Source organism: Chrysemys picta, chromosome 4 (assembly GCF_011386835.1).
Source record: "Chrysemys picta bellii isolate R12L10 chromosome 4, ASM1138683v2, whole genome shotgun sequence".
Lineage (NCBI taxonomy): Eukaryota > Metazoa > Chordata > Testudines > Emydidae > Chrysemys > Chrysemys picta.
In genome coordinates this window covers 3,184,360-3,202,328 of record NC_088794.1, presented here as the reverse complement: position 1 = coordinate 3,202,328, position 17,969 = coordinate 3,184,360, and the positions used below count along the sequence as shown (strand labels likewise).

The 17,969-nt window shown below is 53.6% G+C and overlaps 2 protein-coding genes across 2 annotated transcripts in view; one reads left to right on the top strand and one right to left on the bottom strand.

Annotated features, from left to right (window-relative positions):
• LOC103306818 (RING finger protein 112-like) overlaps positions 1–10,190 on the bottom strand; it is a 62,593-nt gene extending 52,403 nt beyond the window's left edge. The window contains exons 1-12 of the mRNA XM_065590976.1: positions 10,017–10,190; positions 8,729–8,866; positions 8,097–8,312; positions 6,145–6,282; positions 4,514–4,618; positions 4,262–4,312; positions 3,395–3,451; positions 3,100–3,186; positions 2,807–2,936; positions 2,537–2,667; positions 1,844–1,897; positions 314–388 (exon numbers count right to left, since the gene is read on the bottom strand). Of these exons, the coding sequence (XP_065447048.1) occupies positions 314–388; positions 1,844–1,897; positions 2,537–2,667; positions 2,807–2,936; positions 3,100–3,186; positions 3,395–3,451; positions 4,262–4,312; positions 4,514–4,618; positions 6,145–6,282; positions 8,097–8,312; positions 8,729–8,866; positions 10,017–10,190 (1,356 nt within the window). The remainder of the gene's footprint in view (positions 1–313; positions 389–1,843; positions 1,898–2,536; positions 2,668–2,806; positions 2,937–3,099; positions 3,187–3,394; positions 3,452–4,261; positions 4,313–4,513; positions 4,619–6,144; positions 6,283–8,096; positions 8,313–8,728; positions 8,867–10,016) is intronic.
• A 1,476-nt stretch (positions 10,191–11,666) lies between these two features.
• Positions 11,667–14,233, top strand: LOC135982843 (uncharacterized). Its single transcript, XM_065591178.1, has 2 exons — positions 11,667–12,669; positions 13,664–14,233. The coding sequence occupies exons 1-2, from the start codon at positions 12,093–12,095 to the stop codon at positions 14,137–14,139; spliced, it is 1,053 nt and encodes a 350-aa protein (XP_065447250.1). The 5' UTR covers positions 11,667–12,092; the 3' UTR covers positions 14,140–14,233.
• The last annotated feature ends 3,736 nt before the right edge of the window (positions 14,234–17,969 follow it).

The window sequence follows — 17,969 nt, the reverse complement described above, 5'->3', positions numbered from 1 at the left end:
GTCCCAGTCATGCGAAGTGCTGCACAGTCCATCCCCCCGCCCCCGACTGACACGGGGGCCCCCATTATGCTGGGTGCTGCACATGCCTCCGGATCGAGATCGCGCTGCGATGGCGCCGGGTGCTGCGCAGACCCTCCGACTGAGATTGGGCTCCCCCTTGTGCAAGGGTTGGAGTCTCCCATCTCTGCAGCCACCCTGGGAGCTGGCGATATGAACTCCCATCTCCTGCTCCAAAGCCCAGAGCCCGTGGGGCTGGCCGGGATGTTTCTCTGGGTTCCCCTGACTGGGGGCACAGCCCCCTCCACAGACTCACCTTCTCTCTCAGAAACACAGCGTGGTCTGCATGGGCTCTGTCCAGGACTCTCTGGTTGTGGAAGGTGATGGCCATCTGTGCAGGGAGAACAAGGCTGGGGTGAGCCGCAGTTCATGGGGCCCCAACTCCACCTACTGTCCCAACCTCCCATTCTCCTCTGTAGGCTGGGCTCATGGCAGATGCAGTCAAAGCAGGAAGACCAAGTGATGGGGTAGACTATACCCAGAGGCCTGCTGCTAGAGGCCTCATGGTCCTGCCACACTCGTCCCAGGAAAGGAGCAGTGAAGAGGTCCTCCAAGCAGGCTTGAGTGGCTGCAGGGGATATGGCCAATCAGAGAGGCTGCAGGGAGCTGCCAATTGGGGCCCAGGAGAGCCCTATAAAAAGGAGCTGCAGAGCCAGAGACAGGCAATTCCTTGCAGGAGCCAGTGGAGTGCAGATGGGGGCTCCTCTCTGGCCAAAGGGAACTGCACCATAATGGAGAGCTCAGTGCTAGGAGGGACCAGGGGAGCGAGGAAGAGCTCCTGGCTGCCAGCTGGGCCTGAACTTAGAAGGGCCCTGAGCTAAAGGGAAATGTGTTGGTGAAGGCTGGGGCCTGTGGAAGTGGCCCAGGGAAGTCAAGGCATTTTTGCTAAAGGGATACAGTTGTGCACGGTTGCTATTGTTAGGGTCCCTGGGGCTGGGACCTGGAGTAGTGGGTGGGCCCGGATCCCGCTTTTAAGCCACTGGGGAAGTGGCCTACACTTGGACAATGATTAAACCCCCAGAAGGGATCTGAGCTCTTAATTGGTCTGGCTGGAGAGCTGGGGTCAGAACAGACCCAGAGAGGGTGAAACCATCGCCTCCAGGGAGAAAGCCCTGGGGTGTGGCCTGATCCTAGGGCCAGGACTGGTTAAAGACGCTCAGACACACCCGACCAGAAGGGGGGCTCACGAGAGGTAGGTGCCGTTACACCAACCCATAGAGGAGATTGGGGAGGATGGATGGGTTGCCCGAGATACATCCCCCATGATGCAGCAGCAGGGGCTTATCTCTTGGGGAGGGGTGGTGGTGCATGATGCCTGCAGTGCATCATGGGAGGTGTAGTCTAACCAGGGTGCCCAACCCATAGAGGAGAATGGAGAACGTGAGGCACAAGAACTACAATTCCCAGGGGCTGCTGCGATGGCCATTTTTCCACACAGAGATATTTGGGCGTTTTACTGGAAACTCCAAGTTTTCTGCAGGAAAAACACCCCTGTCTTTGCACCAGCTCTATCAAACTCTTCTCGTTTAAATGCTGACAGGTGTCCCCTGGGGAAAAACAGGATTTGGTGACACAGGACTCACGGATTGGAGGCTGGGCGAACACTCCAGGGCCAGTCATCCTCTACTCTAGTCAAATTCTTCTACCCCGGAGTCCCAGAACCTAAAATTTCACCCAGACCTTTTCCCAGTCACCTCCAGCAGGATGGACCCAGTTCCCAACATTGTCCCAGCCCTGGCATGGAAGAGTGAGGGGAGACACTCCACAATCAGGTCCGAGACAGTACCTGACAGGGAGAGGAGAAGAGGGAGCGATGTTTCTTCATCATATCAGATAAATTCTGCAAAGGAACAAAAATAAATCATCACATCACAGACTCCACAGGGCTTAGAAAGGCTGTGAACATGGGAGGGCTTGCCAAGCTGTGAGATGCAGCCACCTCTGGGGCGGGGCAGCAGGGGAACAGCCGCACAGTGATGCTGCACGGGCATTGGGATTGTGGAAGCAGAGAAAGAACTAACAGGAAGGGGATTGCAATGCATGACAGTTTGTTCGCAAGAGTCAGGCTAACTGTAACCCTAATAACGCGAGATTTGTAGAAGCGAGGAATGTGTGAGGCGAGTGGGAAAGAACTGTGTGAGAAGTTGTTGTGACCTTGTGTAGAAATATGGAATGTAGACTAAGAGTCTACATTAGTGAGCAAAACAAGATATCAGAATGACCTGTGTATGAACAAAATGCAACTGTTGCTCATTATCGTCTGTAACAAAAGGTATAAATGCTTGCTGTAATTGTTTACCTGTAGAGAGTACTGTTTAACTCTCTCCCTCTATGCAATTGATAGAGAGAAAATAAAGCATCTGATTTGCTGTACCCAAACAAAAAGTGAGAACTCTGTTATTCTCCGACAGGATCATCACTGACTGCCAGAGGAGAGCACCCAATCCCGATCCCTGCAGCACAGCTGGCCGGTCCCCACCTTTATCTTGGCAGTGAGCTGCGTCCCGGTGAGCAGCTCCCCATGCCGGTCCGTCCGGACGTGTCGACCGGCCGAGCCCACCAGCGCAGTGATATAGTCCCTAAGGTTCTCCCGGAAATCCTCATCCATGTCTGCAAAGAGGAGAGAGGCGGACAATGGTGGGTTTAATTCCCCCTCTCTCTACCTTCCACGTGCGGGCATGTGCGGTGACCCAGTCGCGTTGCTCTGCACATAGGAGGGGGCTCAGAACCACTGTCCCGGCTCCGTTACCTCTCAGGGTTCCCTCGTTCTCAATCATGATCCGCTTGCCGGGGAAGGGCATCAGGTAACAGCAGGTGCTGATTCTCTTCAGCGCTTCCAAGGCCTTGGGGTGTTTGCAAGGGGACGTCGCCGCCAGCATCTGCCGGAGCCCGGGGGAATCGTTACATTGATGTACAGAGCTTACACCAGTGAAATGCAGCTAGCAACAATAACTGAAGAGTGGAGAAACACTCGGAGCCGACCCGCGCCAGCCGGGAAAGGCTCCATGTCCCATTCCCCACCGCCCCAAGCCCCACAGTCACCTGTCTGATGTGTCTCAGATACTGCTCCCCACCCTGGGCTCCAAGGACCAGGGAGCTGCTCCAATCCCGCACCAGCAGATCTAGATGCTGCAGGGGAGACAGGCGGGGAGTGGGGGTCACTTGGAGTGTGGAGAGGCTGGGACATGAAGAAGGACGGTGTCTTCTAGGGTAACCTCAACCCCTCGGGAGTGGGGCAGGGAGTGCATGGGGCAGGAGCATACTGTGGAGTGGGGGAGGGGTGCAATGTGGGGATACATGGGGCGGGGCAGGTGATGGGGGGGGGCAGGCGTCTCACCTGAATGGGGTCCAGTCCATATTCCTTTCCAACCACTTCGGCGACCTGCACAAACATCTGCGGAGTGGAGAGAACAATGTGGGGGCGGGTGAGTCTGGGGGCTGGGAGGCGTTGACACTGGGCGGGGAGATCCTTCCTATGAAGCGGAAAGGGGCCTGGTCACCCCCACACCCCATGTGACCTGCTCCCTTCGCAGCGAGGCCCAGCAAGTGTGAAACGAAGCTGGAGATGGACGGAGACATTTTCCATGGGACAGAGAGAAGCGGGATGCTCCCAGTCAAGGAGAGCGGGGAGGCTGTGGGGCATGGGGGTCTGGTGCGGGGGGGATGGCCATTGGGCACACCCCCTTCCTCCATGCCCTACGCTCCATGGAGGAGCAAGTCCGGTTCCAGGGCTCACCAGATCCAACCCGTGTCCCACACAGAGAGTCCCCCCCGGGGCACAGTACAGGGGCAGGATGCGCCGTATGTCACAGGCGGCAGTGATGTGGGACTGCCAGGTGCTCGACCCGGTGCGGCTGGGGCTGGGCACGAGCCTAAAGAGAAGAGCAGAGCAGGGGGCAGAGCGACTGCCCCAGGCCCTGGCCCCAGCAGCTTCCCACCGAGGGCGGAGCTGGGCTGGAGGGGAGGGAGGGGTCCTAACTTTGGCCCAGTGGCCAATGCCGGACACGTAGGAGCAGAGAGCCAGGCTGGGCCGTGCGGTGACAGTGCTGACTCCAGAGAACCCACCTGACCGTTGGAGAGTCAGTTTTTCTCTCTGGGCCTCAGTTTCCCCACAGGAGCTATGGCGGGGGAGGGATAATAACCCTGTGGGGCTAACGGGAGAACCTGGCCCGGCCACATTCTGCATTACGCTGCCCGGCCTCACCTCCAGGTATTCGAAATCCGGATCCTTCACCCGACAGCCAATGTTCAGTATCTGCAAATAGGAGACAGACGGAGCTACAGCAAGGAGCAGTGCTGACCGGCCCAGGCCACTTCCCACCCATGTCACCCACCCCAAGCACAGTGCTGCATGGGGCATCGCGGTCAGCCCTGAGTGCCAGGGGAGAGCGCCCCGTACTGAGCCTCTGCCCTGCTCCCTGTAGCACAGCGCCCCCCACTAAGCCCCCCCCCCAACCTGGTAGGAGCTGAGCAGCATGGACATGGCGGAGAGTTTGATGCAGGTCTCCTTTTTCCTTTCAATGTCCATGGAGCCCTCGGTGTCGACCAGCAGCACGGCCACCTGGGGGCCAAGAGTGAGAGCCCCAGGTCAGCTCCCGGCTTTGTCCAGCCACCCACGGCCCCTCTGCCCCCAGAGCCTGCCCCCTGCACAGCCCCCATGGCACCTGGCATCTCATTCTCGCCTTCCCCAGAAGTCCCGCAGTGTTAGCTCCCTCCTCTCCCTCTTCTCCATTCCCCCCTGTTCTCTCTCCAGCTGTTTCCCCTGATGTTGCACCGCATAATACTTTACGGAAATATGCTTCTGAATGTAAATATGACATAACTGGAATGTGTTTTATGCTACAGATGCCATGTAACATCTCTCTCAAAGGTTATGATCTACTGAATCTATTCATCCTATTTGTATGCATGGATCATTTTTGTATTCGAGGTTATGGATATTGGCTGTTTACTTGTATGATTTTAAGTAGCCTTAGTAAGGCATTTGGGCAGCTTCTTTAGAAAGGAATTTGTAAGTTAAGTGCCCAGTCAAGAAACGCTTAATGGACAATGGATCTTGGAAGGCTCCAATCCACTTAAGAAATCTACCTGAGGACGTTCAAGGTAGCATATGAACCATGGCTGCCACCTGTAAAATTCTGAGTCATTCATGGACATGTGACTTGCCCCTGTGACTCCAAAACTCCATCTTGTAGCTGGGATTCTACACGGGGGAGGGAGGGGTCTCCACCCACAAGAGAAAGTCTATTTAAACCCCTGGGAGACCCCTCCATCTGGTCTTCAGCTAGCTCAAGAGATAGCCTCTCTACCCGCAAAGGATACCTGAAAGAAACTGGAACAAAGGACAGTAACTACAGGGGTGTGAGTGATTGATGGACCCAGACTAGAAGGAGGCTAATCTGTAAAAGAAGCTTACTGAAACATCTCTGAGGGTGAGATTTCATCTGTAATCACTTTCTTACTGTATTAGATTTAGACTTGCATGTTTTATTTTATTTTGTTTGGTAATTTACTTTGTTCTGTCTATTATTACTTGGAACCACTTAAATCCTACTTTTTGTAGTTAATAAAATCACTTTTTACTTATTAATTAACCCAGAGTATTTATAATACCTGGGGGGGGGGGGGGAAACACCTGTGCATATCTGTCTATCAGTGTTATAGAGGGCAAACAATTCATGAGTTTTCCCTGTATAAGCTTTACAGAGTAAAACGGATTTATTTGGGGTTTGGACCCCATTGGGAGCTGGGCATTTGAGTGTTGGAGACAGGAACACTTCTTAAGCTGTTTTCAGCTAAGCCTGCAGCTTCTGGGGGATGTTGTTCAGACCTGGGTCTGGGTTTGTAACCGGCAAGCGTGTCTGGCTCAAACTGGCAAGGTTCTGGAGTTCAAGCTGGCAGGGAAAACGGGTTAGAAGTAGTCTCCGCACATCAGTTGGTAGTTCCCAAGGGGCTTTCTGTGATCCAGCCCGTCACAGTCCCCCATTCTCTCTGTTCCCAGCCCTCTACCCTGTTCCCCTTTCCCTTCTCGCAGCCCCCTCATGGCCTCCTCCCTCTTCCCTGTGCACCCCCAACGCCCCCACTTACCTTTCCCCCCTTGTCAGGGATCCAGAAGGGCTGACTCCAGGCCCACACCCCCTTGGTGACTCGCTGCATGTCAGCGCGCCACTCGAACCCCTCCAGGAGCTCATCCTCCCGGCCCATCCATGAGTCGTCCCTTGCGTCCTGTTGGGAGAGGAGCAGTCAGGTCATGGGGGGGGGATGAGAGTGACTGGGACCATCTCCCACCAACCTGCAAATCCCCAGGCCTTGGGGGGGCGGGTATGGGGGTGTGACACAGGCCAATTGGTGGGTCACTGCTCTGTGTCACCAACTCGTGCCAGGCCTGATGGACTCTGCACCTCACACCCTGGTGTCGGGCTCTGGACCCAACGGGTGGCAGGTGAGATCTCACTGGCAAACTCAGCCCTTGCGTATCTTTAATATTCATGCATGACATCTGCACATTGTGTGCACAAAGGGTCATGCGTGAGAATTAGGTTCTTAAAATGCGTTTGGCAAAGCATGCATCACCCGGGCTGCCCTGGGCCAGGGAATGTGGTAACCTGCTTGACTGGGTCTCCATGGGAAACCGCGGGACATTGGAAATGTATTTACATAGAAGCTACAGAAAGACATCAAGCCACCAAGGGGCAGAGAGAACCCCACGGCGCCCCAGCGGGAGACAGATGCTTACTCTGGATTTGACTTTTCAAAGGACATATTACAATGGTTTCCTGGGCTATAAAGATGTGGGGGAGGGCCTGAACCTCAAATAAATCATTGAATCAACAATATTCCTGTATTATCAAAGTGTCAGAGGCATTTGCTGAAAGCCAGTGACCCACTGGCAATAAATATCACTTTGCAACGTCTGTAGTAATGCTATAGGAAAAATGTGGATACTCGCTGGTATTACGCCTTATACAGAGACATTGAACTTTGGGGTGATAGGAGGGGAGCAAAGAAATATTGGCGTTATCCTGCACTGGTGGGACTAACAAGAACAGAGTTCCTGAAATCACAAGATGGTGGGCCCTTCGACCAAGGGGGCTGAAGGCTCCAGGAAATGACTGTCGGGGAGAAACCCACCTATGCAAAATCTGTAACTTGCAGAAGTTCAGCGTTAGACTGAGAAGCGTATTCTCCCTTCTCTTTCCGTCTCGCCTTTTCCAGCTTTCCTCCTTACACGAGGTGTCACGTAACCTTAATCAGCCTTGTTTGACTTTGAATATTAACCAGCCCAGGGCTGCGATTGGAATCAGAGTGTTTGCCGGACTCGGTTAAATCAACAAGCGGCAGCACATTGTCCCCATAAAGGACCGACACACTGAATGGTTTCTGGGCATGTTGCAGGAGCGGGCTGGGCACTGCAGGGAGACGTCTCTGGGGAGCCCGGGAGTCGGGGTTCCGTGTTTGTTTCCCCCAAGATGAGGACAGGACTTGCCGAGTCCTGAAGGGTTTGCTGGCAGGGCGGACAGGGAGGTTGAGACGGGTGACCCGTAACTCGCAGTTCTGGGAAGCACAGCAATTCATCACCTTGGCAGATGGTTTGGGGGTGACTCGGGACAGGAGGGGTGTTGGGGTCCCTCTGTAAAAAGCGATGGGACAGTGGGAGCCTGGTTGTGGCCTGCAGGCTTGTCGGCTGCCTGTTGGTTTCCGGAAGCCATCACAGCATTGAAGGCGGAGGCCAGCGGTGACACCACCCCTCCCTAGTCTGGGTTGAACCCCAAACCGTCACAGGGAGTTAATTGTCCGAGCGTGGGGTGCGGGTGGTGAGGAATACATGGTGATGGGAATGCTTGGAATCTGATAGACAGACGGACATACTAGGGTGCAAACAGATAGACAGACACGCTAGGGTCCAGCCATGGCTCCAGCTAACTGGACATATGGGGAGGTGGGGCGCTCACAGACACATTTGCAGCTCTGACCCACCAGCAGGGGGCAGGATGGGGCTGTTCACACCCCAGCTCACTCCTGTTCCCGTTCACACTCACCGGGCTCCGGAGCCGGCGCAGCAGGTAGTTCAGCAGGAAGGATTTGCCCCGGCGCTGCTCCCCGACGATGGACACCAGGCAGACGGGAGCGTTCCCCACCCCACCCTGCTCCAGGCAGCGGCTCAGGGCCTCCTTGTCCAGGGTCAGGCCCCCTTCCTCGTCCAAACGCACCAGCTGCACCGGGCACGCCGACTCCGGCTGAGCCCCCGACCCCTGCTGCGGGGACAGAGCAGGGTCAGAGCTGGGACCCCACCCCTGAGCCGGCCAGTCCCCAGCTCCCCAGAGCAGAGCCCCATACCCGATTCCCATCCCCCTGAGCCAGCCTGTCTTCCCCCCTCCCCCAGTGTCAGATGGGAGCTGGTTCCCCCTGGAGGGGAAAGGCCCCATGTCCCATTCCCACCCCCTGGGCCAGCCTGTCACTGGCCTCCTGGATCAGACCCAGCACCCCATAGCGGAGAAAGGCCCCATGTCCCGTTTCCAGCATCCCCTGCCCTCACCCGCTCTGTCTCTCTCCCCTCCTGTGGTGTGTCTCTGATTTTCTCCACCAGGTTTTTGATGCGTGTGTCGGGGATCATCCTGCCCCTGGAGCAGGGGCGGCAGCACTCAGGGCACCGGTATGTCTGGGAAAAGACCTGGCTCCAGTGAGTCGCGAGGCAGCCCTGGCAGAAGTTGTGGCCGCACTCGATGGAGACGGGGTCGTCCAAGATGTCCAAGCAGATAGAGCAGGTCACGTCCTCCCGGAGTCTCTGCATAATCCCCCCTGGGGCTAGCTTCAAGGGACAAACAGACAGAGGGGGGTAGGGTGTAGTGGTTAGACCAGGGCAGGACTGGGAGCCAGGACTACTGGGTTTTATCCTTGGCTCTGGAAGCAGAGTGGGGTCTAGTGGTTGGAGTAAAGGGGAATAGTTTTCAGTTTTCTAATTGAAAGAGAAATGTTCAGGCTCTTATAAAACCTGTGAAACATTCCCCTCTTTTCCTTTCTCCCACGTCTGATTCCCAAGTGAAACTAATGTCAGTCTTGCCGAACGCGTCCTCAGGCCCCGTTCGGCCCAGTGAGTTGACAGCCAGGCAGAGTTAGCGCTATTGGGCTGAGTGGGATACGCTGGGTGGGGGGGTGTATTGACAGCACCACCCACGCCAGGTGATCCAACGGCAGGTGTCTGGTCCCCAGCAAGCGTGAGGTGGAAGTTACACACCCGGGAGATGTCTGAAAAACTAACCGGAAAAGTGAATCGAGGGGCTGCACTGCCCGTGCTGGGATTTCTCCCCTTGGCCAGTCGGCTGCAACACACTCACTTCCCAAATCTCCAGGGCTGCTCTATGCATCAATCCAGAGCCCGGCGGGTTTAGGTGAAAATCGGAAAACCAGAAACGTGGGGCTGGGGGACACATGGAGCCCCTGGTATCTGGGGGGGTCCAGCCAGCAGCTTCAACCAACTCTGAAGGTGGCTGGAGATCAGAGAGCCGGTCACGGGGCGCAACGAACGTGTCCCTGCACTGCAGCCCCTCGGTCTCAGCTGGGTCCCAGCGTCCAGGTGTGGGGAACACGCTGAGACCTTGAATGGATGAATGCCCAGCCAGCGAGGAAACAAATAATAATGGGGGGGTAACAGAGAGTCACTTACAGGGATCAGCCAGGGCTCTGTGTGCCCCCTTCCCCCCATAACTTTCTCCCTGTGCCCCCATTTCCCCCTCCCCCCATGCCAGGGGCTCCATCTGCTCCCATCCCAGGGCCTCCGGGTGCTCCTTCATTCTCCCCAGGCAGCCACACACTGAGCACCTCTCACTGTGGCGATAACAACTTGCAGCTCCCAGTCTCTGTGGACACTTTCCCCCAAACTAGGAACTCCCCATTCCCGGGTCTGGGGGGGCTGATTTCAGCAGTGTTTCAATCTGGGAGATCGCTCCTTAGCACCCTACCATGGCGGCCTGTTGCAGGCGCTCAGGGAGGCGCACGGCCATTCCCACCCTAACACAGCACAGCGACTGGGCCGCCTCCCGGTGAACACGGAAGAAGAAAGAATCAGATCCTTCAGCTAGCAAGGGCTCGACCCCGCTCTGCTCCAACAGGGGTGTCCCAGGCCGCGTCTCCATGTCTGGGATGACAGCGGCACAGCACTGAACTCTCTGCGGACGCCAGTCCCGAATGACTTCTCCTTTCTCTCAACCTCCTTCTCCAGACAAGTTGGGTTTCTTATCCCACCCCCGCAGCCCCCATGGGGAGGCTGTTCCAGAAGCTGCCTTCTCTCGGGGCTGGGAGCCACCTTCTCCTTTCCCACCTCTATTGGTCCAGCCCCCATTGTCCTTCTGCTCCCATGGTTCTTCCCCGTTCTTGGCGTCCCCCCACCCTCATGCCTACAGAGTGAGCAGTCACAGCCCCTCTCACCCTCATATTAGACTGAATGAGCCAGGCTTTTTCAGTCTCCTCCCACAAGATGGGCTCTCCATCCCCCTGAGCATCCCAGCAGCCCCTCTCTGCACCTGGCCCGGCACAGAGCCCTCTTGCTGCAACATAGAGTCACAGATCCCCGGGCCAGAAGGGACCTTGTGATCACCTAGCCTGAGCTCCCTGTATAACCCAGGCCAGAGAACGGCCCAGAACTAATTCCTGGTTCAACTAGAGCAGATCTGTTAGAAAAACAGTGGTCAGTGATGGAGAATCCCCCGCGCCCCTTGGTAAGCCGTGCCAATGGGCAGTGACTCACACTGTTAAACATTGACACCCTATTTCCAGTCTGAGTTTGTCTAGCTTGAACTTCCAGCCAATGGGTTGCGTCAGACCAAAGAGATGGACGAGGCCTCTAAGATCTAATTTCTATTCCTCTTGTAGGTATGTTCGGATGGGCTCCAGGATCCCCTGAACCTCCTCGTCGTTAAGCTGAATAGACGGGATTTGGACACAGGATTGCAGACGAGGGCTTCCCAGTGGTCGCGTGATACACAGAACAGAACGCTGTACAACAGGACTCAGAAATCCCGTCCAACCCATTCCCAGCCAGAAGGTTTCACTTCTTTATACGGAAGCTACATTAGAGGAAATAGCTTTGCTTTCGGTGGGTACAGACTCTCTGTCGACCGGCTGGGTGTCCCGTGTGTTCCTCTTCGGAGAACGTTTTGCTGCCCTCTTTTAACAAATGCCTCAGTCACCTCGTCAGCACAAAGATGGTGACATGACAATTTCCATTTCCTTTCAAAATCATTCCATTTCTCTCCATTCCCCCACTTTTTAAATTAACCTCCCCCCACCTCTCGCTCTCTCTGACAGACAGACAGACACACACACACACACACACACACTTTTTGAGTATGAGAGAAAAGGAACATAATTTTGTAAAAACAAAAATTGTTTCATATTAGGTTTTATTTTTGTCAAGAAAACAATTTTTTGGGACCAAAACAAACATTTTCAATTTGGCCCAAAAGCCCTTTTTTGTCCAAAAAATGTTTGACAAAAAGTTCTCAATCCACTCTCCTTAAATTATTTCTTGACAATTAGGACAGTGTTTGGCTGGCAAAGTAGAAACCCATTATGCCCTTAAATCATCCTCAGACCTCACAGCCTAAAAATGTTAAAAGAACAGGAGTATTTGTGGCACCTTAGGCCTGGTCTACACTAGGCGTTTATGTCGAAGTTAGCGCCGTTAAATCGAATTAACCCTGCACCCGTCCACACTGCGATGCTATTTAGTTCGACATAGAGGTCTCTTTAATTCGACTTCTGTACTCCTCCCCGACGAGGGGAGTAGCGCTAAATTCGACATGGCCATGTCGAATTAGGCTAGGTGTGGATGGAAATCGACGCTAATAGCTCCGGGAGCTATCCCACAGTGCACCACTCTGTTGACGCTCTGGACAGCAGTGCGAGCTCGGATGCTCTGACCAGCCACACAGGAAAAGCCCCGGGAAAATTTGAATTTGAATTCCTTTTCCTGTCTGGCCAGTTTGAATCTCATTTCCTGTCTGGACATCGTGGCGAGCACAGCAGCACTGGCAACGATGCAGAGCTCTCCAGCAGTGATGGCCATGCAGTCTGTGAATAGAAAGAGAGCCCCAGCATGGACTGATCGTGAAGTCTTGGATCTCATCGCTGTGTGGGGCGATGAGTCCGTGCTTTCCGAGCTGCGATCCAAAAGAAGGAATGCAAAGATCTACGAGAAGATCTCTAAAGACATGGCAGAGAGAGGATACAGCCGGGATGCAACGCAGTGCCGCGTGAAAATCAAGGAGCTGAGACAAGGCTACCAGAAGACCAAAGAGGCAAACGGACGCTCCGGATCCCATCCCCAGACATCCCGTTTCTACGAGGCACTGCATTCCATCCTCGGTGCTGCCGCCACCACTACCCCACCAGTGACCGTGGACTCTGAGGATGGGATACTGTCCACGGCCGGTTCCTCAGACATGTTAGGGGACGGGGAAGATGAGGAAGGAGATGAGGAGGGCGAGGCAGTTGGCAGCTCTCACAACGCTGATTTCCCCGACAGCCAGGATCTCTTCATCACCCTTACAGAGATCCCCTACGAAGCGTCCCCAGCCATTACCCCGGACACAGAATCTGGTGAAGGATCAGCCAGTAAGTGTTGTAAACATCTAAACATTTATTTTTAACAAAACAGGAATATTAACAATTAAAAGAATGGGTTGTTCATGATTAGTGTGCCCTAGGCGCTTAACGGTTTAGTAAGGGGCAGTGCAAGTTTTGAAAAGAAATCTAGCAATGTCCGGTTTTCAGTGATTGTCCTGCACAAGCCGCTCTACTGTGTATTCCCTGCTACTGCAGCTACAGTAAAATGCGGTCTATATGTGCGGGGATAGAGCAGTAATCCTCCTGGGACATCTCGATGAAGCTCTCCTGGAGGTAACTTGAAAGCCGTTGCATGAGGTTCTTGGGGAGAGCGGCCTTATTGGGTCCTCCGAAGTACGACACGTTGCCGCGCCACGAGATTATCAGGTACTCGGGGATCATTGCTCTGCACAGCAGGGCGGCATACGGCCCTGGTCTTTGGAGGCTTTCCCGGAGCATTCTCTCTTTGTCGCTCTCGGAGATCCTCATCAGGGTGATGTCGGCCATGGTGACCTGCTTTTAATTAGGTAGGGGAATGTTAGTGTTGGGACTGCTTTCCCGTTCCTTTACAGAACTGTCACCGCTGGTTTGCAGCCACGCGGTGGAGGCGGGAGAGGGGCAGCCGAAAGGGATCGTTCCCGGGGACAGCCGCGAGGGGGTGGGACAGGGGCAGAGTTCCCGCTTGCCGGATTGCTGGCAGCAGGGACTGACATTGATTTAAATGTGAAATGAGGCCAGTGGTAATATAAAAGTTTTAAACTGCCACAAGTGTACGGCTTACCATGTCTGCCTGCAACAGAAATTCCGTTGTGCTGCCTCGCTTCTCAAATGTGCTGTTCAAGACCCCAGGCACAGAATGCGAAGGCCGAGAATTCGACCTTGTGCTGAGTGCGCATGTGAAAGGTGCTGTGCATGGTCTTGTTCACAGAGAAAGACTATGTTCTTTGTTCACAACTACATTTATCTTTCAGAGGAATTCACTCCCTTTTTCCCATTTCCACAGCCCCGTCTGCGACTGTCTCACAACCTAGCCTGGAATCACACTCCCAGAGGCTAGCGCGGATTAGGCGTAGGAAGAAGAGGACACGGGAGGACATGTTCTCTGAGCTTATGGCCTCTTCCCAAGCCCAGGCAGCACAGCAGACCCAGTGGCGGGAGAACTTGACCCGAATGCACCAAGCCAACATGGATCGGGAGGAGAGGTGGCGGCAGGAAGACCAGCAGGCGACTCTAACGCTGCTTGGACTACTGAGGGAGCAAACGGACACACTCCGGCGCCTTGTGGATGTTCTGCAGGAACGGAGGCAGGAGGACAGAGCCCCGCTGCAGTCCATCTCTAACCGCCCTCCCCCGCCACCAAGTCCCATACCCACCTCACCCAAAGTGCAAAGAAGGAGAGGCGGCAGAGTCCCTGCTAACTCTCACTCCACCCCTGCAGAGAGCTCTAGTAGCAGAAGGCTCTCATTTCCCAAAATTTGAAAAGTTCTTTCCTTCCCGCCTGACACAAGCCCACGTCCAAGTTTCACCTCCCAATGCCATGTGTAGTTGATAATAAAAAATTCGTTTCTGTTAACTACTGTTTCAATCATGTTCTTTTGGAGGAGGATGGGAAAGGGGGTTGGTAATTGGACAGGACAGTCTCCTTTGGCAGGGTACATAGTCGGGGGCAGGCACAGCAGCAGGGCACATACACAGTGCAGTGATGCAGTGACTAGTTGCCCCGGTTAGTCTGGGAGGTTGTTTTGATGTAATGTTGGGGGGGGTGGGTTGCTCTGTGACTTTGTGGCGGGGGAGGGCAGTTACAGATCTTAAGCGCCGGTCCTTAGACAGGATCACAGAGCCACACAGCATGGGATCTGTAACCGTCCTCCCCCTGCCACAAAGTCAAATAGACCTCCCATACACACAGTCCCGATCAGGAGGGGTGACAGGCTCCGTTGAAACAAGCATCCCACCGCAGCGGAGCCTGTCAATCCTTGAGTTTAGAAGCTGCATTCGCATCACAACACTAGACCCGCCCCGCACCACAGTCTGCGTCCCAGTTTTAAAAAATTCCCGCTAAAACAGTATTAAAGAAAACGGTGTGCTTTAACAAAGTAGAACTATTTTTATTTCGACACGTGTGTTGGAGGGGGGGTGAAGGGGGTATGTAACTGGATAGGATAGTCAACATTACCTGGGTAAAGAAACGGGGGCAGGTTTAGCTTCTCAGTACACAAACTATAAAATCACAGGTTACCCTGCTCACTCAGGAACTTTGCTTTCAAAGCCTCCCGGATGCACAGCGCTTCCCGCTGGTCTCTTCTAATCGCCCGGCTGTCTGGCTGTGAGTAATCACCAGCCAGGCTATTTTCCTCAACCTCCCACCCCGCCATAAAGGTCTCCCCCTTGCTCTCACAGAGATTGTGGAGCACACAGCAAGCTGCTATAACAATGGGGATATTGGTTTCGCTGAGATCACAGCGAGTCAGTAAGCTTCTCCATCTCCCCTTGAGACGGCCAAAAGCACACTCCACCACCATTCTGCACTTGCTCAGCCGGTAGTTGAAGAGTTCTTTTTCAGTGTCCAGGGCGCCAGTATAGGGCTTCATGAGCCAGGGCATTAGCGGGTAGGCTGGGTCCCCGAGGATGACTATAGGCATCTCCACATCCCCAACAGTTATTTTGTGGTCCGGGAAGTAAATACCTTGTTGCAGCCGTCTAAACAGACCAGAGTTCCTGAAAACACGAGCGTCATGAACCTTGCCCGGCCATCCCACGTAGATGTTGGTAAAACGTCCCCTGTGGTCCACCAGTGCTTGCAGCACCATGGAAAAGTATCCCTTTCGGTTAATGTACTGGGTGGCCTGGTGGTCCGGTGCCAGGATAGGGATGTGAGTTCCATCTATGGCCCCACCGCAGTTTGGGAATCCCATCGCTGCGAAGCCATCTATGATCGCCTCCACGTTTCCCAGGGTCACTACCTTTGGCAGCAGTACATCAACGATTGCCTTCGCTACTTGCATCACAACAACCCCCACGGTAGATTTGCCCACCCCAAACTGGTTCGCGACTGACCGGTAGCTGTCTGGCGTTGCAAGCTTCCACAGGGCTATGGCCACTCGCTTCTGTACACTCAGTGCAGCTCGCAACCGGGTGTCACTGCGCTTCAGGGCAGGGGACAGCAACTCACAAAGTTCCAGGAAAGTTCCCTTCCGCATGCGAAAGTTTCGCAGCCACTGGGATTCATCCCAGACCTGCAGCACTATGCGGTCCCACCACTCAGTGCTTGTTTCCCGTGCCCAGAATCGCCGTTCCACGGCATCAACATGACCCATTGCCACTGTGATGTCCTCGGCGCTGGGTCGCCTGCTTTCTGACAGGTCTGTGCTACTCTCAGACTTCAGGACATCACCGCGGTGCCGTAGCCTCCTTGCCTGACTTTTCTGCATCTGCCTCAGGGAAACCTTTATGATAAGCTGCGAGACGTTGAGAGCGGCCACAACTGCAGCGATGGTCGCAGCGGGCTCCATGCTCGGAGTACAGTGGCGTCCGCGCTGTCAATGACTGGAAAAGCGCGCGAACTGTTTTCCCGCCGGCGCTTTCAGGGAGGGAGGGCGGGAGTGATGGACGGATGACGACAGTTTCCCAAAAGCACCCTCGACTCATTTTGTTACCCAGAAGGCATTGCCGGCTACACCCAGAATTCCAATGGGCAGAGGGGACTGCGGGAACTGTGGGATAGCTGACCACAGTGCACCGCTTCGAATGTCGACGCTATCACCGTTAGTGTGGACGCACAAAGTCGAATTACTGTCCTTAGTGTGGACACACACGTTCGACTTTGCAATATCGATTACAAAAATTCGATGCAAGTAAAATCGAACTACTCTCGTAGTGTAGACAAGGCCTTAGAGACTAACACATTTATTTGAGCATAAGCTATGGCCCACTTCATCGGATGCCTAGAATGGAACATATAGTGAGGAGATATATATACATATAGAGAACATGAAAAGGTGGGAGTTGCCCTACCAACTCTAAGAGGCTAATTAATGTCTGAAATGGGCCATCTTGATTATCACTACAAAAGTTTTTTTTCTCCTGCTGATAATGGCTCATCTTAATTAATTAGCCTCTTAGAGTTGGTAGGACAACTCCCACCTTTTCATGTTCTGTAGGTATATATATCTCCTTACTATATGTTCCATTCTATGCATCCGAAGAAGTGGGCTGTAGTCCACGAAAGCTTATGCTCAAATAAATTTGTTAGTCTCTAAGGTGCCACAAGTACTCCTGTTCTTTTTGTGGATACAGACGAACACGGCTGCTACTCTGAAACCTAAAAATGTTAGTTAAACAGAGTATAGACCATACAGCACTGGAGCAGAAGGTAATTACATGCAGAAAACAAGCCGTTGGTACCTGTCTGTGAGATAGATGTGGATTTTCCAACCCAGCCTCTAGACCTAGATGGAGCTTTAGTTCCGCTGGGTTCCTCTACACTTGAGCTGATGCTGGGAGCAGCTGTACGGTTCTAATTAGATTTCGGCACAAGTTTCCTTCAAGGGTCTCAAGATGCGTCTTTGAGGGCAAATCAGGTGACAAACTTTCATATTTAATAACATGTGGGCATCAAGTTGAACCACTTCTCACTTTAGCTATCATCCTTTTTACAGTCCGAGAGAAATACGGGCTGACTCATGTAGTTTCATTCTTTGCAATAGGATACAATCAACTCCCGATTATCCAAATAGCCTGGGGGGGACATGGATTTTATTCAGATGATTGGAAGTTTGGATAATCCAGAAGGCAGGAGCCATTCAGCAACGGGGTGGCCTCCCTCACATCTGCAAGGGGTCATTGTCCTCCTCCTATTCCTGACCGGGGATCTCTGCTCTATTATCTGGACCTCCACATTGTCCAAATCCCTTCCTGGTCCCCTAGCATGAGATACATGAGATCATGCTGCAGAGGACAGGTGTTTCATGCTGGGGGACAAGGAAGGGACGCAGATAATGCAGAGGTTTGGGTAACAGGATTTTGGATAAACACCGTATATCTACTGTTCTGGGGGTTAACTTCAGGATCAATCATGGGTTACGGATGTCCCTAGATTCTACCTTTCAGCACTTTGCAGCTGGGAGAAGGTTGGCTAACTGCCATGATTTGTCATCTAGGGTTCTCTACACAAACGTCTTGAGGCTTTCTATTGGGGGTCGTGTCCATCATCCAAGAAACGCCAGACTGACCTTTCTAGTTGCTATTTTCCCTCTTTACACAGGTGTCCATTTTGGAACTTTCTGATCTTTCAGGCTTTTAAACTCAAT

What these genes read in the sequence shown, in the direction of transcription:
- LOC135982843 (XM_065591178.1), top strand. Translation starts at nt 12,093, where the DNA reads ATGCAGAGCTCTCCAGCAGTGATGGCCATGCAGTCTGTGAATAGAAAG. An exon ending in ATCTGGTGAAGGATCAGCCA is followed by an intron (nt 12,670 to 13,663) that starts GTAAGTGTTGTA and finishes CCATTTCCACAG; the next exon opens with CCCCGTCTGCGACTGTCTCA.